The following is a 24,992-nucleotide window of genomic DNA, read 5'->3' as shown; positions in this document are numbered from 1 at the left end:
TTCTGAGCTGAAAATATCCCCGGATTTTGTCTGAGAAATCTGGTCACCTTAATATAGGTATAGTTCATTTTAAATTAAAATATATTCACTACCACAACTCTCCTATTTACAATGAACCACTGGCAACTATGTTATTAGGTTGTATGCTACACTGTAAATAGACTTGTTACTTACAGAAATGTTCATGTATACGTGTTGATAGTGTGACAATATGTGTGTGTTTAATTTATGTGTTTGTCAGGTGCGTGACACTCATGAACTTTCAGCCTCCCTCCATGAATCACTGAGGAGGGTGACATCATGGAAATTCACTCCCAGGGACAGGTGCTACTCAGCTCAGGTGAGGGGTTTCTTGTTCACTGCTACCAACTGGTTACTATAGCAGCACTTCAATGCTTTTTAGACATGTAATTTTAATCCACAATCTACCACGTCATCATTACTTTCACAGATGGAAGAACATCCTGAGAGTGATGATGCCACCCAAAGAGAAATCTGAGCATGTCTTTGTTTGTCTTGAAAGAGTTTTGTTCTGGTTCAAGGCTGTGGGAGCGTTTTGTTTTGTAATGTAAAATGGGTGGTAGTGCTTGTTGTACTTTTAATGTGATGGGAATAAAATAGAGATTTACATTAAACTGAATTTTTGATCTGAGATCATCCTTTGAGGGTTTTTTTTATAATGATTTTATTACGTAGGTATCCCTAAATAAATAATATAGTACAATAACATGAACATCCGTACAATATTTTGTACTTTAAACATTGTTATTGAGATTGTAAGTTTGCATCATATAGTACTGTAGTTCAAGTTATGCCAGAAAAACAAGACTAGTCAAACGTAAAAATATTTCGACAGGAGGGCTAAAACTTAATACTCTCGGGGTGACCACAAGATGGCATTATAGGCTTTTATTTTCTGGCGCTGCTGATTTCCGCTTATTATTGTTTTGGGATGTGACGTAACTTCCGGCCGCCAACACCAGCAGCCCTTTTTCGCGGTAAAATGAAACAAGCGTCTGACTGTCATCAGATTTATTCTGCCATCTAACGTGTAGTTTAATGCTGTGGCTAGCGTAGTATTCAGAAATCGCATCATTAATCACTTGGCTCGTCGGCGTTGCTATGAAGTCAGAGCAAAGCTAACGTTAACTACCAAAGTATCATCAAAACATAGTAACGATAGAGTAAAACAATGGCACTAGTAACCGGAGAAAGCCTAAAATCAGAACTGGATGTGTTCGGCGTACCCTGCCAAGATGACTCCGTCCTTGACAAGAGTAAGTAGTGAACACATTCTAATTTTGTGATATTTTTTAGAAAAATATGTCGACAAAAGTAGCTAAGGATACCATTAACTTAACCCCAGCAACCTACCGTATAGTCACCAGGGTGTAACCTTACTCGGCTGTACTTGTACATTTTATATGTAACGTTACAGTGTCCATTTTGGAACGGTGTTTATTAGTTGTCTTGTTATTCGTGCAGGTGGGTAAATCTACATTTACATCACACTTATTATCCTGTGATAGATGAGGAAATTCAGTAAAACGTCAAAAATACAGTGATTTTTGAACCATTGAATGTGCATTATGTCTCAGTGGCGTAGCATACACAAGCATCTGTATTCACGTTAAAGGTGCCTAGGTAAACTGTATTTGCAGATATCTTATTGTAACTTGCTCCCCTTCCTATCTCTCATATCTCGTGTGTCCCTCAGTGTTGGAGCAGTGTATTTGTAACAGAATACAGGCAGATGAGATGGTGCTGGAGTGGGTGGCCTACAGCTCCACAAACAATGGACTAAAACTCACCTTGGACACCCTGGAGCAATTTGAACACGAGGTAATAGGAACATTGATGTTTATTTTTGTCACATGCTATGTATATTGTGTTATTGAAATTGCTGCTTTGAAATTGGACCTCTATTAGTCAATATACACTGTCCTCACCGTCATTTTGTATTTACAGTAGGTAAATTTTCTTTGCAGGTGTTAAACAAGAGAAATAAATCCAAACAAATCCTGAGAAAAGAAGAAACTTATAACAGAACCAGAGACATCCACACAATACAGGACTTGTATCTTTCACAGTGAACTCTTAGTGCATGACTTCTCTTGTCTGTTGTCTGTCATGAATGTAGGGTAATGCCATTGTGATACAGTCCTTAACATTATTTGTTCAGAATCAAAGTTGAGGAAGAGGAGGAGAACCTACTGGATGCTTACTCTACTCCTGCTAAGGTAAGCTGTCTCTTTTGACTTCAGACAGTGTTTCTACTGAGATATAGACTTTTAAAGCTAAAGTGTGTGTGTGTGTGCGTGTGTGTGTAGGGCTCTCAGAAGCGAGCACTGACCACTCCTGAAAACCCTCATTCAAAAAGAAGTGCCGCTCTGCTGGCCAGCCCGGGCCTGCTGCTGTCCCCTGCCAGCTTTTCTCCCAGGTACTCTTTAATTTTTTCCTTATTTTATAGAAATATTAAACTTTATTTATCACTTTTCTGAACATTTTACAAATATAGTAATAGTAGTATGAAACTAAATCTTTAATTCCAACTGACCTTTTAGTTGAAATGGATCTTCATGTGCAATTCATTTGCCTATTTAACACATTGAAGTGAAGGTATTGCATAATCTTGTGCCCATGACAGCAACAGAAAACGAATAATTTTAAATCCTCTGAACCACTTGTTAAGTTTGCACTGTCACCTGACTCTTCCCTTCTCTCTTTAAAAGTGCAACACCCTCACAGAAGTACAGCCAGCGAGGAGGGAAAGGAGAGGTGGTGGTTACATTCGGGGCAGTGCAGGGAACCCGCTGGGCAGGCAGGAAGGCTCTGGGCGCTGGAGTCCAACTGGAGCTCCTGGAAGGGCCCGAAGACTCCCTCCGCTGCAGCTACAAGTACATGTTCCAAAGGCTGCGCGATGTTCGAAATGGTAAGAGACAATACTACATTGGAGGGAAGGGTCCTTTATTTTAAAACTCATAAACACCTCACACTCATTTCAACTGACACTTATACATTTCTATTTAAAAAAATAAATAAGATAAAAATGAAGTGATATACACTCTGCCCAGATAAACAGAAACATCTGAAGTCATGAAGTACATGAAGTCTTTGCATGTATTTTCCCCAGTGTTGACGGAAAAGATAGAGGAGCTTGGCGACGGCTTTAGGTCTCACTTCAACATCGAAGAGTTCTCCCCTGTCTCTCTGCCTGCTCAGGTACAGAGCTGTTACAGCTTTGAAAAACCTCTTAAATCATAAAAGCCTTAAATCTTTGATTTCCAAAAGTTTGGAAAACATCATGGATAGCTTATAGTTAGAATTTGATGTTTTACTCTGGCAAAGTTTTATTCCTAAATGGAAAACATTTTTCAACCCGGGACTAATTAGCCTTATTGAAAAAATGTAAAAGCGGCTTGTTGCTAAACTTTGTACGTTTTAATCAGCTGTTAAATATATTTAAACTTCACAATGTTCTCCATATGTGTTGCTTAAGCTGACTTAAACTAGATACAATGTATTGAATATAATAAAGATAATTTATTAATTGCATTTGTATAATTAAGTTTAGCCTGACTGCTGTGTTTTTTTTTATCTCTTCACCTGTAGGACAGTATAACAGTGTTGGGTCAGGTTTGCTGCGACAGTAATGGCAAACTGAATGCACACTCTGTTCTGTTGGAGGCGGGACCAGAGCAAGGTGGTCAGCAAGTACCTGTTGACCTATCAGAGCTGAAAGAGTATTCCCTGTTTCCTGGGCAGGTGAGCAGAAGGAAACATCTTGTCTGGGCAGATCAAGCTACAGATGGGTCTGCTTTGAAATTAATTTTATCTAGGGCTGCACAATATGTTGTATTTTTATTGTCATCGCAATATTAACTGGTGCAATATACACATTTAAAGGCTGCAACACATGACAACAATAGACACTATTAGATATTTTGTGTTAGTTGAAAGAAAATATCAGCAGAAAACCGCACTTTAAAATGTAACTGTCATTCTTTTTTTAGCAGTGCCTTTCATACATAATATAATGTTCAATTATTCCATAAATAACGTTTTAAATTCAACAGCCAGTATGTTGTATTATAGAAGAATACCGAAAGCAGAAGAAATGCAGAACCGAGTACTACACTACATTATATTATATACATTTCAATATCTGGTTATGTATCGCGACAAATATCGTTAGTGCAATTTTCATCAACATCATCACATATGGCATATTTTCCTCATATCGTGCAGCCCTATTTTGAACTGTATTAAGGAATATTTCCGACATTATTGAATCATGTTTTCTGCCATTGTAAGTAGGGCTGAACAATTGATGGAATCGAAATCCAGATTTGAAAGAATGCAATTAGCTAACTGTGAAGACTGCGAGGAATCAAATTTGAAATATTTAGTTGAATGTTAGTAACATTTGGTTTAACACTTTTTATTCTTTTTTTATTTCATTTACTGTTATTTCATAAGATAAACTCTGGAATTGCTATTTATTCAACATGATCGTAGAATGTGCAATATGTAGATGCCACTATTGAACTGAGACATATGAGACTTTTCAGTTCACAGGAAAGTAGGAATATTTTTTATTGGAATAGTTTTTTATCATAACTTTAGCTTTTGTGATAAATGTTCTATGTTTGAGTGTTCAATGTTCCATGTTTATTAAAAGAAAAACATATCTATGTTCTCATCCCTGCATGGAAGTATAGAGCGGTGTTGATGGTGCCTCATTTTATAATGCTCCATGACATGTTTTATCTGTTACACAGTGAATATTTAAGTTTGGCTAAATTTAAAAATGAATTGAATCGCAATCGCAATATCTAGCAAAAAAATTGCAATTTTATTTCATTTTTTTTCTCCCAAATTGTTCAGCCCTAATTATAAGTCCCCAGAGTGCATTGTGATTGCAGTGTTAATTAGTTGCCACAAAGCGGTGGTCTCTCCTTTACCTGTGCACTGAGGTGTGTGTGCAGCAGGTTACACAGCCACCAAGAGTAACAGAGTATGCCAAGGACCTGGGCACGAGACTCACCCAGCGTCTGACCGAGAACTCTGACAAGTAAACAACAATTTCCACATTAGAATGAATAAAATCCTGCCTGCAGTTTATGAAACTGTTCTTTTTTTTCTCAGGTGGTCGTGATGGAGGGAATGAACACAACAGGAAGAAAACTGATGGCTTCCAAACTCTATGAGGTCAGCAATAAGTTAAAATGTTTTTTCAGAAGTGCTGACACATAAAGAGAGTCAAAAATAATGCCTTTCCAAAGCAACATTTACTTGTTTGTTTTTTTTGCTTTAAAATCTCAGCTTTTAGAACCGTGGCCTGTTTGTGTATCTTTGTCCTCTTTTAGGGAGTCCCTCTTCCTTTCTACACTTCTGAGGTGAAAACAGAGATGGATGAAGGTAAGCCATGGTGGTTGATAACACTTTTTTTTTTTTTTTTAGATTATTTTTGGGGCAGTTTAGGCCTTAATTTATAAAGGACAGTTGAAGACATGAAAGGAGAGAGAAGGGGAATGACATGCAGCAAAGGGCCGCAGGTCGGATTAAAACCTGCAGCCACTGTGTCAAGGAGTATATATATACCTCTATATATACCTCTATATATGGGCGCGCGCTCTACCAAGTAAGCTACCCAGGCGCCCAAGGTTGACAACATTTTTTACATAATTTCATGCAAATATATTGTGATTAAATGTTATCCTTAAAGCCTTCAACTGTAATATATATATATATATATATATTATATATATTATTGTTATTATTTCTTATGATAAAGACATCTTACATTTTCAAAGGTGTTTTACCAGTAAACCCACTTCAAAAGACAGCCCTTGACCTCTCTCTAAAGATCTCTTTAAAGCAACTACAATATCTGGAGTGACTGTGCAGTCGTTTTTTGTCAAAGTTAGTTTTAGTTCTTTGTCCCTTTTTATATACATTGCATACCCACTGGTCATGTTGTGCATTTGCAGAGCCGATGAACGTACTGGTGGCATGCGGACCGTACACTCCCTCTGACAGCCTGACCTTTGACCCTCTGCTGGACCTAATCAATGTCATTGTGAGGGATCGTCCTGATGTCTGCCTGCTGGTATAATTACTCTTTTTTTTCTTCATCACATTTATCATGAGCGTTTCTTCTACATGCAGATGGACTATACATACATACATACATACATACATACATACATACATACATACATACATACATACATACATACATACATACATACATACATACATACATACTGTATGTTGCAAGATAAACAAAATGCTTATATATTTTTTCTGTCACAGTTTAGTAGCTTACAGTAACACAGTTGTGGTTTGGCTTCTTTCTCTTCTCCAGCTCGGGCCGTTTGTGGATTCCAAGCATGAACAAATTGAGGTACATCTAACAGTGGGCATTTTGTGTCTTTATACCAGAATACCCACTGCTCCTCGAGCCAACGTTTGGCCTTTTAGAACAATCTGATTTACACACAAATTCAATACATGGCAATGTGAATTCCTTTTGTTCAACATATTATTACTTTTGTTCAAATCGAGTTGATTGATCATGAATTGATGTGTCCATCTCTATCTTCGTCTGTTTCTTAAACAGAAAGCTCAGGTGACCGAGACATTTGAGGCTATTTTCTCAAGATGCATGGAAAGCATTGTGGATGGCACCAAAAGGTGTGTCTCATATCTCCCTTACTATGAAACTATGATTCCATTATTTAAGCTTTTGCGGACCTTAAAGACCTTTTTTTTCTTGTGTCCAGTGTTGGCTGTCGCCTGGTGTTTGTGCCCTCCCAGAGGGACATCCACCATCATTTCATCTACCCACAGCCTCCCTTCACCCTGCCCAACCTCAGCAAGGACCAGGCCCAGGTCAGACACACAAAGACCTGAGTGTGGGATTGTATACTTAAACTAAACAAGTGTTTCTTGCTTGCTGATGAGCACTTGCAACAGGATTGTGAGCTATCAATGGAAAGCCTCATTGTAATAGCGTAGCATTAAACGTTAGGGTTAGCTAACCCTAACTCAAGCTCAAATGGGCCGATCTGGAATCTTGCCCCTTATGAGGTTTGCCCTCCCAGATAATTTGGCCCACCCATGAGAGAGAGACGTCATGGCTTTCAAACGAGCAAAGTGGCAGTTGGTGAAGCCCCCCCCCCCCTTCTCCTCAAAAGTTACAGACTCAGAAATGGCACATACAAAGCTCATTGTGGGACTGGCTTTAGTGGCTGTAATTCTGCACCAAGGCTGAATTTTGGGAAAGAGACTTCAGATACAGTATTAGAGGACCACTAAGGTCTGCATCCAAATAGCACCGTGTCATGAGACCTATAAAAATAGGTCAGCTGGCAACAACTCTTTTTACGACTTATTCTCAACAAGATTCAAATTATTACTTTAATGCATGTATCAGTCTTATACAGTGTTTTTCTTTCTACTCTGCAGCGTGTCACCCTGGTCCCTGACCCCTGTACCCTGCTGATCGACGGTGTGACCTTTGGTTTGACGTCCACTGACATCCTGTTCCACATGGGCGCAGAGGAGATCAGCTGGTGAGGAAGATTTCCAATTTTCACATACCTACATCAAACGCTGGGCAATATGGAGAAAATCTAATATCACAATATTTTTGACCAAATTCCTCAATGTTGATACCGCAAAGATATTGTAGTGTTGATTATTGGTGCTTTCACTAAATATTTACACAATGAGATTTTTGATAAATAATCATCAGTTATGTGAATATAATGACTAAGCTGGTGAAGGCAAATAAAAGAACATTTTCTGATCTTACCAGCAGTCTCGTAAAATCAGAAAATGACATCACTTTACTGTAATGCAGCCTTTAAAACCAGGAAAAGAAAACACTTATGCCATATTAAATTATCCCTAATCCAAGACAATATCTAGTCTCGATTAGAGTGCGGATCGGGCCGGATTTTTCTGTCCGAGCCCGGCCCGCGTCCGACAGAGCAGTAACCGAACCCGACCCGAGCCCGACAGGCATTAAGATATTTATGTCCGAGCCCGACACAGTTAAAATCGCATTTGTTTCACATACTAATGACACATGTACGTTTGTTTGTGTGGAAAGCCGCTTTCATTAAGCAATTGTAGGAAGGCATTGGGAAACCTTCCATTGAACAGAACCAACAGGTCCATCACTTAGTGATGGCCAAATGAAGCTTCATGAACCAGTGTCTTTACTTTCTGAGCCCACTAGATGGCGCCTCTTTTCAACAAAGGGTTGAGAATACACTGAATTGCAATGCCTTAGGTCTTTTTTAAAACCAAGAGCGCCATCTAGTGGGCTCAGAAAATAAAGACACTGGTTCATGAAGCTTCATTTGGCCATCACTACCATCACTATCGGCCTTGACAACTATGTAGAAACACTTCCACACAGCTGACTTTCCTTCGTTTTCAATAGTTTTTAAATCTCCTGCGGCCAACTTCTTTTTTTCTTTTCTTCCATCGTTGCGCTGCCACATGTAGCTTAATACGCACGTCTTTCGTTGTCACAGCTAGTTTAACAAACCTCTGCACACAGGAAGACGGATGTTAGGGTAATATTTGACATTTATTTTAATCCAAAAACGAACATTTGCATCAGGTGGAACAGGCCCATTGGTTACCTACATAATAAGCTGTTTTAAATTCAAAATGTTCAAGGCCTTATCGCGCTGATGTGACCGAGCCCGACCCGAACCCGAGCATCCTTTCTAAATATCTGTTCGAACCCGGCCCGGCCCGTCGGGTCCCGTCGGGTCCCGTCGGGCCCCGTCGGGTCCCATCGGGTCCCGTCGGGCTCGGGTCGGGTATCCATCCTCTAGTCTTGATATCACAATATTGATATATTATCGATACATTGCCCAGCTCTACCTATATCCGACCATGGAGCTTGGTTGGAAATGAATTTGAGAGGAAAACGTCTTAAAGAACTTTGTGTGATTCTTACGTTTTGTTCCATTATTCACATGAACAAACCTCTCTGCCACACTTTGGATTTCTCCTCAAATACTAGAAGCAGTAGTTAATAATATTGATTATAAATATATAATATATTTCAAAAAATGGCATCATTGTACGGTGTTATGTTAAAAATTGTAATGTCTTGTGTTGCAGCGGCACTGGATCAGACAGATTTTCTCGCATACTGAAACACATGTTGACCCAGCGGAGGTATGAGTCCTAAAAGAGTTCACTCTTTCTCTCTATTTTTAAAGATGCTCCAACATTAATACACCCCCATGTTTGTGTTTTCACCTCCAGTTACTACCCACTGTACCCGCCTGTAGAGGAGGTGAACATGGATTATGAGAAGTTCCAGAGCTTTGGACAGATGCCGCTGACCCCTGACGTCCTCATTATTCCCTCTGAGCTGCGCTACTTTGTAAAGGTACAGAACTCGTGTTTCACATCCTCTACACAAACGTCAGGTCTAGGTATTGGTTAAGAGCTCAACAGTCCATTTAATGCATTGACAATATGAAAATAAGTACAGCTATGAGTTTAGTTTCATAATACAAAAACAAACCACACCATTTTAAGTTAATTTAGCTATGTCAAAGAAACAATTTAAACATCATGTTGACTTCTGGAAAGAATTTATTTATTCATGAACAATTCTCGAAAAGAAAAATGTGATTTTAAAATGTCACTAAAGGCAAGACATTTAAGATGGGCAGTTTTCTGTTTGGATTAGTTTATATACATTATGTCTTTTAAAACCTCATCTCGCGCTGCGTTCAGGATGTGGTCGGCTGTGTATGTGTCAATCCTGGACGGCTGACCAAAGGCCAGGTGGGCGGGACCTACAGCAGGTTGCTCATTCAACGCAGCGCTGCATCAGACGACGGGAGGAGAGTGAGCCCCTGTCTGGCTGCTCAGGTGGTGAAAATCTAAAAGGAAATCCATAATTGGATCCTCGTAACCAGGACCAGTGTGCAAGCAGCTTTTGAACGCTGTGTGTAAAATATGTAAACAAAAAGCTTTGTGGTAATGTTGAAAGCATCTGGTGTATTTTTATATGGCAAACGTGTCTGTTTGGTGGAAAGTCAGTCACACAGACACAACAGCAATAACAATCTCTCTTCAATAAATTATTGTCACTCTTTGTATTGTTTTTTTTTGTACTCTTCTCTTACATCTACTGTTTGTCATGGCATTATATCTGTTTTTTATGCCTCTGATGGAAGGAGAAATCAACCTTTCATTCTTCAAATTATAGCCCAAGAATAATTGCTTAATAGGTATATAATGCAATTTGATGCAATAGAGTTATGGGTGGGTAATAGTGCAACGTCTCTAATCGAACAGAAAACAAAACCATCAACATAAGTTGTTTATATATAATTCTCAAATGTAACTAAATTGTGAGGTAAAGCTTTGGCAGTTGAGCGAAAACACATTTAGCCATAAAAGTTGTCAAATTCATCAGAGTCACTTGGGTGATCTGATTTTGTTGATTTGTCCACTTGGAAAATATCCACGTCACAAATTGCTGGAAAATAAATGAAACAGATCAACATTTTCAAAAAAGGAAGGTTTGTTTTTTTGTAGATGAGCAATCCGTCTTTTAATTGTAAAGACTGCAGAAACTGTACCTTTGGGTTTCTCATCAGCTCTCAAGTCCTTTTCTCTGAAAACGCACAATAAAAAAAGTGAGATGCTTATTTCTGGTTATAGTGTTTTTCCTTCAGAGAAGTAAAATCAGAACTCACTTTTTTTTCTGTGATTGTTGAGGTGCAAGTAGATGCTCGACATCATCACTGGAATCATTCGAGCCATCGTCTGAGGATCCCATTTTACTCCCCCCCTCATCATCATCATCTTCATCTTCACTTGCCTCCTCGGCAACCGTGTGCATCTTTTTAGATCTGAAAAACAAATTGCTTACAGTTTAGATGCTGTCGTTTGTAATTAAGATAATTTAATTCATGAATTATCTTACTTGTCTTGTGGTGAGATGATACTGTCTTCTGAATCCCTTTCCTCAGCTTCTTCTGTTTTGTCTCTTCTCTGCTCCTCTTCCTCTTCATCTGACTCCCCGTCTTCCGTGTTGTCCTCACCTTCTTCACTCTGGTCCTCGTCCACCTCTTCATCCTGAGAAGATGCAGAACCCTGTTGTGTGTTCTCCCCATCTTCATTCTTCAACCTGTCGGACTGGTTTTCCTCACTATCACCTTCTTTCTCTGACTCTTCATCCTGGTCCTCTGTCTCCTCTTCTTCCTCTGCTCTATTCTTTCTTTCAGAAGCGTCATCATTATCCTCCACATCTCTCTCCGCTTTCTCTACATCTGTCTGATTCTTCTCTTTTTCTTCAGCATCACCGTCATCTCCTAGATCTTCCTCATCCTTTTCTCTTCCACTGCTGTGTTCAGAGCTGCTACTCTTCTGCTCTTCCATTTCAGCTCCACCTCCATTTTCAATCCTTATACTAATGCTTCCTGATTGCTTCTCTCTCTGGGATTCAGACTCCTCTCTATAGTTCTCCGATTTGTCGTCAGGACTTTGATTACCCACGTTTTCACTTCTGGATTCCTCAATTAGACTCTGTAACTCCTCACTAGTAGATTGACTCTCTTCTTTGTGACTCCCTGAGTCAACTCCCTTGCTTCCCTTTGCTACCTTCTCAGCCCTTGGTGATTCAGCAGCAAGCCCCCCACTTCTCCTCATCCTACTAGTGCTGGTTCTGCCTTTTACTGATGAGTCGTCACTTTCGGAGCTTTGGGCCACAGTGACCGCAGCAATGACAATGTCACTGGAAGTTGTAGATGACCTTAAATTATCAATGGTAGAAAAATATGCCAAATAAGTTTAAGAGGTTAGTGTTTAAGGGAATTTGTATGGTAGGCAGACACCCCTTCCCCCCCCCCCCCCCCCCCCCCCCCCCCACGAGTTGGAGTATTATTTTCTTGTTTTACCTCTTCATGACTAGAAACTATTTAAATCAAAGTTGAGGTACGCTGTGCTCGTACTCTCTTCTCTCTCTGTGTGTATTACAGTTAATTACTGATATACATGTTGTAGGAAAGAAAGTACTTCTCTCATAGTTCAAGAAATCAACTGTTGTAATTCTCCCAAAGTCTCATACTATAAAGCTAGTTGTTTTACGTATTATAGACGATATGTATAGAGAATATTACTTACTTCTGAGAGCTGCATCTTTCTCTGTCTGAGGAGGAACACTGTGATCTTCCTCTGCCCTGCTTCTTCTTCCTCTTCTCTCTGCTCACCGGACTGCTCTCACTGCTCTCTGCATGGCCATTGGACAGACGAACTGGACACAAAAATTACATATCAGATCAAGGTGACTGAAAATATCTACGGAGGAAGATAACTGCCTAAGATGAGTTTACAAACACTGAAGTTCAATTTGTCACATTTTCCTTTCGCACCTGGTTTGATGTCCAGCTCCTGGGAAGCATTACTGCTCCTGTCTCCACCACTTCTCTCTCTCTTTGAGCTCGGTGCTCGGCTTGTATCAGCTTCCTCCCCCGCCGCCTGCGCCACCACTGTCTCAGAAGGAGGCTCCTCCATGTACAGCTGACCCCACAGAGGCTCAGAGCCTGAAGGGATCCCAGCCGCACCAGCAGCCCAGGACCAGTGGTAGTCTGGCTGCAGGGAAGCCCAGCCTGGAGGGTTTTGCCTGGGGCTGGGGTGATGATGACCAAGTGTGGAGGCATGATGGTTGAGCTGGAATGAGTGAGGATGTGGGAAGATACGTGGTGGGAGGAACGATGGAGGGACGTGAGAGGATCCCTGAGGTTGATAGGGCGCTCTGATATGAAGCCTGGCCGTCTGGGATTGAGGGAATGTCTGCCTGGAAGACTGCATAAAGGGGAGATGAGGGGAACCATCTTGGTTGTGGCTGTTTTGGCTGTAGTGCTTTGGAGGTACGGCAATTTCTTTTGGCATTGTGGAAGGGCCTGCTAACAAAGATACATATTACGTAAGAGTGTGTATGTGTCTCTGGAACACCCTATTAACATTGAAGAATAACTGTGAGTCACAAAAATTAGTATTCTTGTACTTTTTGTATTGTAATTGTAATTTTTTTTTCAAGTCAGGGAAGAGGAGGACACACCTTGTGAAAGTGAAGGTCGATCTGCAGAGGACTTTGTCACATGGTCCTCTGTGTTCTTTAGACATGACCTCAAATACTCGTCCATCCTCTGTTAAAGAAACATTTTGACACAGAAATAGAGTTGCTAAGCATGCAGCAAAAGGTCAACAGAAATTCCCTTTACATGTATAAAAGATTATTTTCAGACAGATTTTTGACCAACACTCTTTACATCCGGCAGATTGAGGTAGAAACGGTTACAATGATTATGATTAAGAGGCAGAGTGGAAAGTGCTGTTGTATTGCACATCCTCTAATTTTGTAGTTGTTCAGTTCACCCTTTTTGAGTGTGAGAAGAGAGTTTAAGGGATGAATTTCATACAATCTTTTTTGTATATTTTTTGATGGCTCTCTTAAAATGAAAGAACCAGCTGTTGCGTTGGCCACAAACTGTGAATTGTGATTGTGAATTACTTGTACCTTCCTCTGAGCAGCCTGTATTTTCTCCTCGAGTTGCTGCTGCCAGTGGGGGGAGCTCTCCTCCAAGTACCGTTCATACTCCTTCTAAAGGGGTCAAAGGTCAAGAAGAAGATTTAGCACCAGAGCTTCACAGTGGCAGTGGTCAACAGATAGATATACAGATGGGAATGGTTTGTTGTGTTTGTGTCTGTGCACCCGAATAGTTTTCATGGCAGCAGTGAGAGTTATCATCTCGTTCAGTGTGTCCTGGGCGTCGTCAAACTGCTGCAGTAGCAGCCTGTTGTGTTGTTGGGCTGTACGCTCTCTCTCCTTCAGCTCCTGCCAGCGCTGCTGCAGATGCATTACCTCGCTACAGTCAACGCACACACAGCGTCAGAGATTCACAACATTTACGCCAACATATACTTTGATGCACATGCCTTTTGCATGTTGCACTTACAGCTGATGATGACTCTGAGGAGTTAAAAGGTCTGCTTGCAACAGCATAGGCCTGTTGACACTGTGAGATGAAAAGACATGAGTGCACTATAACACAGCATCTTAACCTGTCACACACACACACACACAAAGTATGGGCTCCCTTATAAGTACCCATACAGTCTGTGTTAGTACCTCAGTATTAGTAGTCTGTTTGTATTGTGGTAATTTTTGTTTGTGATAAAAGTTATTGTATTACTGTTTAAAAAACCTCATGGCAGCATTTGAAGATCTTACCTTTTTTTTAGACTCTGCTCTCTTTGTTTTGTGAAGGTGTTTCTTTCTGTGCCTGTCAGATGTCCAAGAGACAGTAAATTGTCCCTGGATGCAGCCATGACTGCCGGCGTTCAGTGGATGCAGAGATTATCAAGGATTAAGGTCTGCGCTTTGGAGGGGGGGAGGGGGAAGGGCAGGAGACATGCTGCCCATCCACAAATAGGTAGGATAATGGGGTTAATCAGTAATGAAAGTTTAAGATTCTTGATACTTTATTGTCATTGTATGAACACAACGAAACTATTTAAAATATACATTAAAGATTTAAAATAAAAGAAAAAAAGATTTAAAAGAAAAAAGGCATTGCACATTGTACTCTGAGCCTTTGCAGAGTTTATCAATGCCACAAAGATAACAAAGTTATTGAAACATCCACTGACTGTACATACAGGTCTGGTCAAAGTGTCCCATTAATCTGTATTTACAAATATATTTAAACCCATTGATATGGCACTTCATTGCAACAGTATTCAGAACTAAATTCTACCTCATTGGAGGAGTGCAGAAAACATCCCTGTCCTGCTATCTGAGCATCTTCACTTATAACAAAACACAAACAGGTATGCACCTTAAATGTACAGTGAAGGCCTCTGGGCCATTCAACTTCAGATTAGAGTGGGCTACAACATCCTGAAACTGCTTTATTTTAGCACTGAAACACGCATCCTATTTTATTAACATGGATTCCTCTTATATTTATAAATCATGTATTGGAAATTACATCATCAAGGTGATGCCCACTTGTGGACCTGGAAAGGCCCAGCACTGATTATTTCTCAACCTACATCTGATGACCTAGAACACAAGACCGACGAGCTAATCAGGTGTGGGTGGGCAGTGTTGGGGAAGATCATAGACTGTTAATATTAATATATCAATATATAATTTATCAATATATATACAGTATATGGAGTAGATGGACAATTCAGGGGCTCTTAAGCACCCAAAGTGGACACCTCTGATTTATAGCAAATTGCATTCACCTTCACATGAGAAATGAGAATAGTTTAGATAGGCAACTCACATTAAAATATTACCGCTAATTTTTTTTAGATATGGTAATATGCTATTACTTTTGGCATCAAGACATTGATGGGGAACATGCCAGCAATTCTGTATTATTTAAGAGCCTCGCAGATCTTAAGGGCCCCCAGATTTCCAAGCACTGCCTCCTGGTCAGGTCTATTAATTAGGCATTAATGTGGTATCAAAGCAATATCCTCCTTAGAGGTTGTAATGGCAGAGCCCATAAGTGGATTCTGGTTAGGTGGAGGGAATAGATTTCTTTTTTTTGCGTTTCTTTAAAGTTTCTTATGTTTCTCTTCAAACAAAAATACACTGAGCAGAGCAGGGGGTATGTGTGCGCATTTTTGGGGGGTTTAGAATAACGTAATTTAAGCACAAATAGGCCAAGTATAATTACATAATTTAATATTAATATCTAATTTATAATCCACCTGTTTTGCACAACCACAATGAAATCTACATATCTTATTTTAATCTGTATTACAAGGGGAACACGATCGTTCACCCAGAGCGGAACCACAGTATGTTGTTGCACCACGGAAGTATTTTCACCTAACACGTTTCAGCAGAAGCTTGATTACACACCGTCCACCACCAGCCACTGTATCCATGCCACCAGCGGGTCGTGGTAGGGATGTTTAATTTGTCCGAAAGTTACATACATAATTATCATTGATACCATGCGGTAAATTTAACCTCAAAGAGAAAGCTAACAGAGCGGTTATTAGGTTAACTCATAGGGTTAACTAAGCTAACCAACGGCTACTACAGTGCGTCTGTCAAATCCGTCCTCGCCCTTTGAGCTTTCACATCCCAGTAAGGTGGACGGGCAGGAAACATGACGAGTTTTGCGAGTCGGGTGTTTTTCAGGGTTGACAGGGTGTGTCGCCACCTCCCCGTGGTCCTCAACACATTCCTGGTCTTTTCAATCACCGGGGAGGTGAGCTACCTGGTGCTGGTCGAGCCGTCGCTGGAGGCGGACCAGAATAAGACGGTGTGGTCCGCCTGGTGGAAAGTGGTCCACCTGCTGGCTCAGTACTTCATGCTGGGAAACATCTGCTGGAACGCCCTGCTCTTCCTCAGAACCAGCCCCAGCATAAAGGGAGTGTTCCTGGGGGGACAGGGCATGGGCCAGGGGTGGAGGTAAGGAAGGAGCAGCAGCATACCGATGAAAGAAAACAAAAAATGATGTGGACACCTCTGTCTACTGAAAAGAATGTATCGTTATTCTCCACCAGGGTGGAACATTTGTCTTTGGCTCACCAAGCACAAGTGACAACGTAAAACATTCAAATAAACCCATTGATCATCATATTACACATTACAGTTCATGTCCATGTCTGTGGTTTAACCCCTGTGTTGTCTTCCCGTATACCACGAACTTGTCCTTTCAGGTCAAAATTGAAAATGAACATTTTGTTTGTGCTTTGCTGATGTTTTTGTCGCTTTTTCTGATTTATTTGTCTTTTTTTCCCCATGCTTTTGGTGCTTTAAAAAACAAAAAACAAAACCTGAGCTGGTTTAATTACGGATTTTACACTTATTCTTGGTATTCATGGTCATCAAACCTCATTTATATCAAATTATACATAAGGTTTTAGTTAAAAAGGCAGAAATTATGAATTAATTTGACTAATAGTTAAGATCAGAGAATGTTGAGTCAAAGTATGTCAAAGTTTAGTCTGGATACTGTTTTGAAAGATGAAGATTAAATAAAACACCCAAAAAATTCCATTAACGTAATCATTAATTTTACCCGAAGAATGTTGTATGGAATCACCCATGTTATTTTTGGGCAATTTGGTTGAAAGAAATCCATATTTCTGATATAAAACACTTTGAAACAGGTCAGTTTGACCCGAGGACAACACAAGGGTTAAATCTCATCAGTCACTCTGGTGAGTTAACAATTAGGATGAGGTTTGGGATGAAGGACTGCTTAAATACAGTTTTAGTTGCCAAAGGGACTCCGTAGCGCCTCCTGGAGAGGATGGGAGCTATCTGCCAGGATATTCCCTGCTTTCTTCCTCTCTTTTCTGCTTTGCTCAGTGTATTTTGTTAAGGGCTTTTGGGGGTTTGCCAATTATGTTCCTTGGTGTTTAAAGTCCTAGAAATTTTATTCTTAGATCTATCGTTTAGGTGACTGGATCAGGCAGAAAAGTTAAAATACTAAAAACAATAGTGCACTCGTTCTTAAATCTGCTGATTTACACCGAGGCCACTAAATTTCCTGAGAAGATAGATAGAAAGTATACTCTATTTTTATAGAAGCTGACCTGGCTGTCCGGAACTGTGCCGAGGTAAATGTTGTTCAGGAGCATCTCTGACTGTAAATAACAGTATTTTCTCTCTTGTTTTCCACACAGGTACTGCTATACATGCGAGACACATACTCCTCCTCGCTGCTCCCATTGCTACGACTGCAAAGTGTGTGTTCTGCGGCGGGATCACCACTGTGTCTTTTTTGGCCAGTGTGTGGGCTTCCGTAACTACCGCTACTTCCTGTGCTGCTTGTTTTTTATGTGGTCTGGGCTCCTGTACGCCACTCTGATGAATGCAGAGGTCTTCATTGTCATTTTGAAGGAGGGTGTGACTATGCACAGCGTTCTGCTGCTGCTCATACCCTGGATCATGCTAGTTTCAGGTAGGATCTGGTTTGTGCCATATTGGTTATTCAATTTTACCGTCTATTCCTTGTAGCTGTGGCACTTACCACTGTTACTTATACTGTACACGCTCATTTGTTTGTAGTTTTTGCACCTCAAAGACTGACTTATTTTAGATTATTTCAATAGTTTTAAAAACTATTTAAATTTGCCTTCACAAACACTTATATCATAGCAAATGCCATTGCTTTAAGTCGATTTAATTTACACAGTCCAATATCACAATTTTGCCTTAAGTGGCTTTAAAATCTGCACAGTATCCTTAAATCCTCGATTTAGATAAGGAAAAAATCCCCCCCAAAGTGGAGTGAGGAAAATGAAGAATCTCCATGGAAAAGCAAAGGAGGAGGGATCCCTCTTCCAGGATGGACAGATGTATAGAAGATGTTTTGTGCTGCCTACTTCAATAAGTTCTTGTCTGCTCTACTTTCATCGGCCAGAACTCCCATGAGAGAAAGCTCTGGTCAAAGTGTCACATTAATCACCCACAGTGGTCTACAGGGAAAGTTGCATTCAGAAATACATTTGGCTGACACTTTAAGAGCTGAATTGGGTCGTAATAAATAATGCAAAAAAATGTATAACATCAAAGGTTACTTTCCCCACAGCTCTCTTTAGCTTTAGCAGATGGTTTATGTATGCTCGTCCACCATCAGTTCAGTTGTTTGTGATAAAATGGATCCCAGGAATATAACCAAATCTATTTCACGTGCAAATTTAACCAAAGCTTTGATTTCTATCACTTTAATAAGTGCTGCTTTCCCTTCTCTCCCCAGGCCAAGTCTCAGCACGTGCCTTTGCCTTTGCCTTCATCGCTGACACATGCGTTGTAGGCTTTCTGCTGGTGTCCGCCTTCTTCTTCTTCCATCTCTTCCTTATGTTTCGGGGTCAAACCACAAGGGAGTGGTATTCGACACGCCGACCCTACAACCTCGGGCTCCTGGGCAACCTGCGTCACGCTCTGGGCCTTCGCTGGTACCTCTGCTGGCTTTGTCCACTCCTCCCATCACCTGTCCCTGGAGACGGGATAAACTTCCAGGTCACAGGATCGCTGGAACCCACCCGGTGACAGCTGAAGGTCTGAATAGTAACAGGCCGCATGTCCTTGCTTTAGTGGTGATGGTTAATGTTATCGGGAGCAGCAGCAGCAGGGAAGATCACCTCACTTCAAGAAGAGGTAGCTTGGGATGGGAAGAAGCCAGGGTGTGGTTGTTTAAGATGTTATTGGGTGTAACTGTCTCCGTAGTGTTTGCCTGTGCTGAGACAAAGAAACAATGGGTCTGCTCTGAAAGGTATATTGACCTTGACCTAAAGGTAATCTGTACTCATTGCCTCAGAGTATTAACATATAAATTAGCATTGTTCCTCAGGAATAATGTGCCCTGAAAACATATGTAAACATCACTGAAACTGGAATGTATTTTATTGATCGTGAAAAATGTATGATTTTAAAATCCTTGTTAACAAGCACCCGCAACTACAGACTACGACTCCTGGGTAGTCATCCTCTTGGGATGACAACTGAAATGGACTTTTCTTGCACTGATTATTTTGCATAAGGTCATACAAATTTGGCTTGCACTGTTCCTTAATATCCCATAGGATTCTAAATCTGCAGTTGTGCGTTAGCTGCTCGGATCATGACGTGTGTTCCACTTGTCTACATCCACTCCTGAGCTCCAGCTGAGTTTATTACACAGAGCTTTTTATTGGAAATTGTTGCACCAAGTGAGACGATGAGAGCACTGAGAGGGTGTTTACAAGAGAATTGCACTTGGTGTAAAATCTAATGTTGCAATTCACAGACTAAATTAAGTGAATACTTCATTTAAAATCTACTTTCACATTTCCCATGAGGTTGTCTGTTTCCGTCAGTAATGTACGGCTCCAAACTAAACCGACAGTGTAACACCATGACGTTGTGTACTGACTTGAATGCTGTGTTCCAATTCCCTACTACATACTAATTGTACACAGTGTATAATGTATACTAATCTTTATAACATCCTGTTTTTGTAATAGGTATACGGGAAATCATTACCTTTTTATACACTTTGTTTGACATTCTAGAATGAAAATGTTCTAAAAAAAAGTACAATTATTTTTATGTTCTTGGAACTGTTCAATCTCACTGTTTACAGTATGTAGAAGACACTCCATACTCAAAACCTGCTTTGATTTAGTATACAGTATGGGTTTGGGACACAGCTAACTGACACCAACTGGACTTCTGTTACCTCAGTACAATTTCCCCTCTTTTGCACATTTTCTTTTGTCATTTTCGTTTGCCTGGTCATAAAATATATATATATAAAGTTTTTTTAAAAGATTTTTGAAATGTTTGATTATGTCTGCCTGTTTGTGCGCTATCAAATGGGCCACATCGTTTGATGTTTGGTTTTGCTATTCGAAAGTGTTTAAATAAATTGCTTCAAGGGAATTATGGAACCATTATTTTTTGTATTCCGTGGTATCATTGTAAAATTTTGAATTTGAAACGTATTTTCTGCAGTTCCAACAATTTTAAACACTGACGCTTGAGTAAACAGTCAAATCTACCTATTAAGATTACATTCTAATGCAGAGAACCCAACACAGAGCATTTAGTTCAATGTAATTAATCTTCTCAAACATTTCCAAACAGGGCACGTTCAAATTAAAAACCGCACCGTTTTGCTACGCTGTAAAACATTATTAAAACTACGTCCATTGGGCGCAATACTCTTGTATACTCTTGTATACTCTTGGGAATTTGTGCAAATTCCATGACCGGTGTTTGATCCCAGTCCGTCACTAATGGTGTGAAACGGCGGGCTCTGCAGACACCGCCGTTTGTCTGGGCTGGGGCTGAATCTTTTTACAGTCACTGGCTGAACGTTGAATGTTAATATACAGTCTACGGGCTGAACCAGTGACTGTAAAAAAAAAAAATAATAATAATAATAATAAAGGCCTAAAGGCGCCCCAGGTTAGTGCCAGGTGCATGGTAACCTAGCAACCCAGGCTTCCTGCGCTTGGTTTAGCAGCCAAAATCACAATTTAGACCACAATTTAGACCACAGTCTAACATATTAGTTTGGATTTACTCGCTGGTAAGGCATTTTTATTGTATATTTAAAAGCGGATATAAGTATAAAACATTTGTAGTAGTACGCTAACCTTTGGTATACTTGTATCTACGGGTGCTATGCTAGCTGAGAAATGGTAGCTAGCTAATGTTTCTAGCTAGCTAGCTGAGTCTGTAAAACATTAATGAAGGGTGTCAACAGGTATTGAAAAACCCTAATAATTTTCTCAATCACACATAACGTTACTTGCACATGTTACTTGTCAGCATTTTGGCTAAACTAACTGATCAATGATAAGTTGTAGCTAACATTACCTCAGTTCTTTTAAAAATGTGACTTATATAACTCAAGCTAATAACAGACTTATTTATATATAAGATATATATATATATATATATATATCTATATATATATATATAGATATATATAGATATATATAGATATTAAAGATAAGAAAGATATTTTGGCGCTGCTCATTGCAGAGATTTCTGCTTTATGCAAATGTCTCAATAATTAATGTATGTTATACATGTTTGTTAGATAAGTTAACTGCATCAGTCGAGTCTATCCTCTATTGAGAGATTCACACCGTCAACACAATTCAGTGGACCACAGTCATAAACGATGTCAAAAATAATTTCTGTTTTTAATAAATAAAGGCTGGAAGAAAATGGAAAATATATCTTAAAAGTCGTGGAAGGGAGGAGTAAACCAGCAGGATGGATGTCACAGAGGAAAATATGTGAGTGATGTTCACTGAATAAACCCACACACGAAAAAATGTTGCAATGCATTGTATGGAACTGGATCTGGTGTTTTTTTTGGCATGTGCACATGCTAGTGTACGTGAACACACTTTGTATACACATAGATTGTGTGTGTGTGTGTGTGTGTGTGTGTGTGTGTGTGTGTGTAGGACACCAACGGCAATGCTTGAGAAAATAACGGAGCTGGATTATGCTCACTGCCAACAGAGGGACCTGAATGCTAAAATGAGGCAATGGCTGGATGTTGCAGATGATGATATAGCAATGCTGCGCTCAGAGAACGCCAACCTCAGAAAACAAGTGAAAGCGTAACTAGTCACACACAATTGTCCCTTTTCAGTGACAGAAGACAACAGACATGTTGGCTTATATGTCTTATATTTTTTATCTGTTTAGTCTTTGAACTAGTGCTTTAACATTAATGGGGGGAAATCAGTCAGCAGCAGGTAGATGTGTTTGTTTCTCTGCAGCCTGGAGAAGAACATCAGTGAAGCACAGCAGGTTGAAGCAGAGCCCTGCAGTTCCCTCCTGGCTGATGACCTCAACGCAAAGAGATGCAGTGAACAAAAGATTCAGAAATTGGTGGGTAACCAGAAGGTATAAGAAGGCAAAGCAAAGTCCTTGATGGTATCTAGTCTTACATTGCATTGATGAACTGCCCGGCTCTATTCCAGTGTTGCTTCAGGCAGAGTTCTGAGCTGCTAGTAACTTAAGTTAGCATTCAAATGATTTATGTAATTTTTTAGAAACCACTGTATCTTCCTCATATCTCGTATTGATCAATTGTGTCTGTTACTGTAGTCTAATTCAGGTCATAGGTCGATGTTTTTAGACCCGCCCTCACTGCAGTGGCATCTCACTAGTAAACCCCAGAAGTGTATGTCAAGGATTTTAGTTTTTAGGCAACCTTTGATAAGAAAAAGGATAATTCCTTTTTAAAATTTCATCTATCAGGTTTTTGAAATTGTTACTTTGCCTTTAGTCAAAAATAATGGATTGCAAGTTTGTTGATATATAATCATAAAATAGGGTAACACCAGCTAGGGTTTTATTACTGTACAGCACTTTAACAGCCATCCTGTGGAGGTTTGGCATCTGTGTTATATGTTATTTTTTCTTCCAAAACCTTTTGCTAACTCTGTTATAAACAATTCCAAGCTATTTTTGAGACTTAATTACATTCAATGCAAATGCTATGCTACCCATATTTGTCAGACAGGGCAACTGCACAGTGGGTTTAAATCTAAATATCATTTCATTCATAGTTAGTGAAGTAAATCAGATGTCACATTAGTATAGATACATTACAGACAACATACATATACACATAATGTTGTATATTTACATATATTCAGGTAACCCTTCATGTTGTGTTTTTATGCAGGAGAAGGAATACACCATGATAAAAGAACAGAATAAGAAGCTAATTACAGAGGTATGATATCTGTTACTTTTCACACAGCACTATGATCTGTCATCATATTCTAGTTAGAAGAGGTAAAGACATTTCAAAACACTTGGCACATTTAAATGTCGTTCCAACTTTTTTAGCTCAAGATTCTCCAGCAAGAGAGAGACCAGGACAAGATTGTCCTGAGCAGATTCAAGGTTTCACTTCAAACCCTGGAGGTAACACTATAGATTTAACTTGGAGATGTTGGATTATTTCTTTTTCCCCATTCAGTCTACCGGTGTTTGCATTAGTCATGTCACAATGTCAAACAGCTTCTTATTTGTTATATTGTGTGTTTCTTCAGAGTAGCATGGGAGAGGCTCAGTTAGGGCTGCTTAAAAGGGATGAGGTTATTCATCAGGTAGGACAACAGCCATGTAAAGATGGATCTTTCTCTTAGGACTTCAACATGAATATCTTGACAGTTCTTTGTCTTTTTAATTATTTTAACATCAAATTTCTTCATGTGCGTTTTAGAAAAACTTGCAGTTAAAGCACTTGGAGGAGGCAATAGAAGAGTGCTCCAACATCATAAAGGTAAAGATATTCTCAACCATTTCTATTCAGTTAAGAAAGCAGAAAGAGCAGTATTTACTCAGCAACCGACCGCTTTCATATTAAGTCTTATTGGTATGAGCTGTGGAAGTGTGTCTGATCATGTTTCCTTGCACCAGGATCTCAGGCTGACAAATCAGAAGCTCAGTGATCAGTTGGAGAACAGACTGGATGAGGCCTCATTGTAACTCTGACACATTATATCCTCTTGTTCTAAATATATATTATGATGTACACTGAGTCGTCTGTTTGCAGTCATACTGTACTGTGTGTCTGCTGTTGAATTCTAGCGCTTTTGTGAATGACCTGATGGCAGAAAAGGAAGGATCGCTCAGTCCCCCTATGTCCTTCGCAGAGGAAATGAATCTGCTGGCCTCTTCAGCTGAAGTGGAAACCAACATGTCAGACTCCACAGATCTTAGACATGTACGACTTCTCCCTCCTGTGTATAGACTTTTAAACATGAGAGACTGTAAATATCACTCAGTTGCCAGTTTATTATGTTCACCTGGATAAAAATAATGCAGTTTTGCAATAAATCCTATAAAGTTGGGTGTAGATTTAAGGTTTATTATCCTGTACTTCCACAAGTGACCACTAGAGTGTGCCACTGTAAATCCAAAGACTGGATGTTGAAATGAGGGGATTAGTGATGTCTGGTACTCTATGTGCAGGAAGAACCTGAGGCAGAGGAGCTGCCAAAGCCTCAAAGTGCCACAGTAGATCTTCAGACCAAAAGGTACTTAAGTTTTGCATTATACGATAATGGCTCTGAATCATATTTTGTTACCTCATTCATAATCGTCCCTCTGGTTTCTTCATTGTCTAAGGTGTGCAGGTGTCTTGGAGACAGCCTTCCAGAGAGCAAGACTCTTTCTGCTGTTTGTCATCCTCACCGTTTCGGCTTTTGTGGCTTCAGGAACCTGTACAGGAAACTTTTTTTCCATCAACACCTTGTGGAGTGGTGCACGCTTGATGTTACAGCCCTACTGCAGTGTGCAATACGGGACTTTACCTCCTATTTGATTGAAACACTCCCACTTATAAACATGTTAACTCTTTTTGGCTTATTGTTGTTTTTTTGTAGCTGAAAATGTTTTCTACTAGGCAGGTCATTGGGCTAATGGG

General features: G+C 39.9%; 5 protein-coding genes across 12 annotated transcripts in view; 4 read left to right on the top strand and 1 right to left on the bottom strand.

Annotated features, from left to right (window-relative positions):
- top6bl (TOP6B like initiator of meiotic double strand breaks) overlaps positions 1–665 on the top strand; it is a 7,633-nt gene extending 6,968 nt beyond the window's left edge. For 2 of the 4 annotated variants that reach the window (XR_004333786.1, XR_004333785.1), the window contains exons 13-14: positions 242–340; positions 452–484. Coding sequence is in view for 2 of the 4 variants with exons in the window: in XM_032527699.1 (XP_032383590.1) it covers positions 242–340; positions 452–499 (147 nt within the window). In the remaining 2 variants the exon portion in view is untranslated. Of the gene's footprint in view, positions 1–241; positions 341–451 lie in introns of all 4 variants that reach the window. The other 2 variants (XM_032527699.1, XM_032527700.1) reach the window with 1 other exon arrangement.
- A 251-nt stretch (positions 666–916) lies between these two features.
- Positions 917–10,144, top strand: pola2 (polymerase (DNA directed), alpha 2). The gene is made up of 18 exons (XM_032527698.1): positions 917–1,277; positions 1,718–1,842; positions 1,989–2,077; positions 2,183–2,240; positions 2,331–2,440; positions 2,733–2,932; positions 3,134–3,222; positions 3,613–3,765; positions 5,149–5,211; positions 5,370–5,421; positions 5,994–6,112; positions 6,371–6,409; positions 6,626–6,699; positions 6,789–6,897; positions 7,474–7,580; positions 9,154–9,210; positions 9,301–9,427; positions 9,781–10,144. The coding sequence occupies exons 1-18, from the start codon at positions 1,193–1,195 to the stop codon at positions 9,931–9,933; spliced, it is 1,809 nt and encodes a 602-aa protein (XP_032383589.1). The 5' UTR covers positions 917–1,192; the 3' UTR covers positions 9,934–10,144.
- An 88-nt stretch (positions 10,145–10,232) lies between these two features.
- LOC116696615 (sarcoplasmic reticulum histidine-rich calcium-binding protein) lies at positions 10,233–14,424 on the bottom strand. Of its 3 annotated transcripts, XM_032527696.1 has the most exons (11): positions 14,291–14,423; positions 14,016–14,075; positions 13,772–13,925; positions 13,577–13,660; positions 13,118–13,205; positions 12,429–12,962; positions 12,181–12,310; positions 10,982–11,809; positions 10,752–10,907; positions 10,635–10,669; positions 10,233–10,531 (listed from the first exon to the last, which is right to left on the bottom strand). In XM_032527696.1, exons 1-11 carry the CDS (start codon positions 14,386–14,388, stop codon positions 10,440–10,442), a joined length of 2,259 nt encoding a protein of 752 aa, XP_032383587.1. In that variant the 5' UTR covers positions 14,389–14,423; the 3' UTR covers positions 10,233–10,439. The 3 variants fall into 3 exon arrangements, with proteins under 3 accessions (XP_032383587.1, XP_032383585.1, XP_032383586.1); XM_032527694.1 differs by having other exon boundaries at positions 10,233–10,669; positions 14,291–14,424; XM_032527695.1 differs by having other exon boundaries at positions 10,233–10,669; positions 12,429–12,959.
- Positions 14,425–15,906: 1,482 nt separating this feature from the next.
- On the top strand, positions 15,907–20,474 carry zdhhc24 (zDHHC palmitoyltransferase 24). The gene is made up of 3 exons (XM_032527704.1): positions 15,907–16,498; positions 17,722–17,999; positions 18,798–20,474. The coding sequence occupies exons 1-3, from the start codon at positions 16,194–16,196 to the stop codon at positions 19,088–19,090; spliced, it is 876 nt and encodes a 291-aa protein (XP_032383595.1). The 5' UTR covers positions 15,907–16,193; the 3' UTR covers positions 19,091–20,474.
- Positions 20,475–20,845: 371 nt separating this feature from the next.
- LOC116696619 (uncharacterized) lies at positions 20,846–24,926 on the top strand. Of its 3 annotated transcripts, none has more exons than XM_032527701.1 (12): positions 20,847–21,113; positions 21,749–21,831; positions 22,006–22,164; positions 22,324–22,438; positions 23,241–23,291; positions 23,408–23,485; positions 23,614–23,670; positions 23,787–23,846; positions 23,984–24,048; positions 24,155–24,290; positions 24,539–24,603; positions 24,695–24,926. In XM_032527701.1, the coding sequence occupies exons 2-12, from the start codon at positions 21,809–21,811 to the stop codon at positions 24,888–24,890; spliced, it is 1,005 nt and encodes a 334-aa protein (XP_032383592.1). In that variant the 5' UTR covers positions 20,847–21,113; positions 21,749–21,808; the 3' UTR covers positions 24,891–24,926. The 3 variants fall into 3 exon arrangements, with proteins under 3 accessions (XP_032383594.1, XP_032383592.1, XP_032383593.1); XM_032527702.1 differs by having other exon boundaries at positions 20,851–21,113; positions 22,327–22,438; XM_032527703.1 differs by lacking the exon at positions 22,006–22,164 and having other exon boundaries at positions 20,846–21,113; positions 22,327–22,438.
- Positions 24,927–24,992: the final 66 nt, after the last annotated feature.

The sequence above is a fragment of the Etheostoma spectabile genome, chromosome 10, assembly GCF_008692095.1.
Source record: "Etheostoma spectabile isolate EspeVRDwgs_2016 chromosome 10, UIUC_Espe_1.0, whole genome shotgun sequence".
Lineage (NCBI taxonomy): Eukaryota > Metazoa > Chordata > Actinopteri > Perciformes > Percidae > Etheostoma > Etheostoma spectabile.
This window is presented reverse-complemented; position numbering and strand designations above follow the sequence as displayed.

Excerpts from the sequence above, each read along its gene's own strand:
- LOC116696619 (XM_032527701.1), top strand. The coding sequence starts at position 21,809 with ATGGATGTCACAGAGGAAAATAT. Across the intron at positions 21,832-22,005 it reads GATGTCACAGAGGAAAATAT|GACACCAACGGCAATGCTTG; the intron begins GTGAGTGATGTT and ends GTGTGTGTGTAG. Across the intron at positions 24,604-24,694 it reads GTAGATCTTCAGACCAAAAG|GTGTGCAGGTGTCTTGGAGA; the intron begins GTACTTAAGTTT and ends TCATTGTCTAAG.
- pola2 (XM_032527698.1), top strand. The coding sequence starts at position 1,193 with ATGGCACTAGTAACCGGAGAAAGCCTAAAATCAGAACTGGATGTGTTC. Across the intron at positions 2,933-3,133 it reads GCTGCGCGATGTTCGAAATG|TGTTGACGGAAAAGATAGAG; the intron begins GTAAGAGACAAT and ends TATTTTCCCCAG. Across the intron at positions 9,428-9,780 it reads AGCTGCGCTACTTTGTAAAG|GATGTGGTCGGCTGTGTATG; the intron begins GTACAGAACTCG and ends CGCTGCGTTCAG.
- zdhhc24 (XM_032527704.1), top strand. The coding sequence starts at position 16,194 with ATGACGAGTTTTGCGAGTCGGGTGTTTTTCAGGGTTGACAGGGTGTGT. Across the intron at positions 16,499-17,721 it reads GGCATGGGCCAGGGGTGGAG|GTACTGCTATACATGCGAGA; the intron begins GTAAGGAAGGAG and ends TTTTCCACACAG. Across the intron at positions 18,000-18,797 it reads CTGGATCATGCTAGTTTCAG|GCCAAGTCTCAGCACGTGCC; the intron begins GTAGGATCTGGT and ends TTCTCTCCCCAG.
- LOC116696615 (XM_032527694.1), bottom strand. The coding sequence starts at position 14,388 with ATGGCTGCATCCAGGGACAATTTACTGTCTCTTGGACATCTGACAGGC. Across the intron at positions 11,810-12,180 it reads GAAAGATGCAGCTCTCAGAA|GTCATCTACAACTTCCAGTG; the intron begins GTAAGTAATATT and ends TGATAATTTAAG. Across the intron at positions 10,670-10,751 it reads CAACAATCACAGAAAAAAAA|AGAAAAGGACTTGAGAGCTG; the intron begins GTGAGTTCTGAT and ends GTGCGTTTTCAG.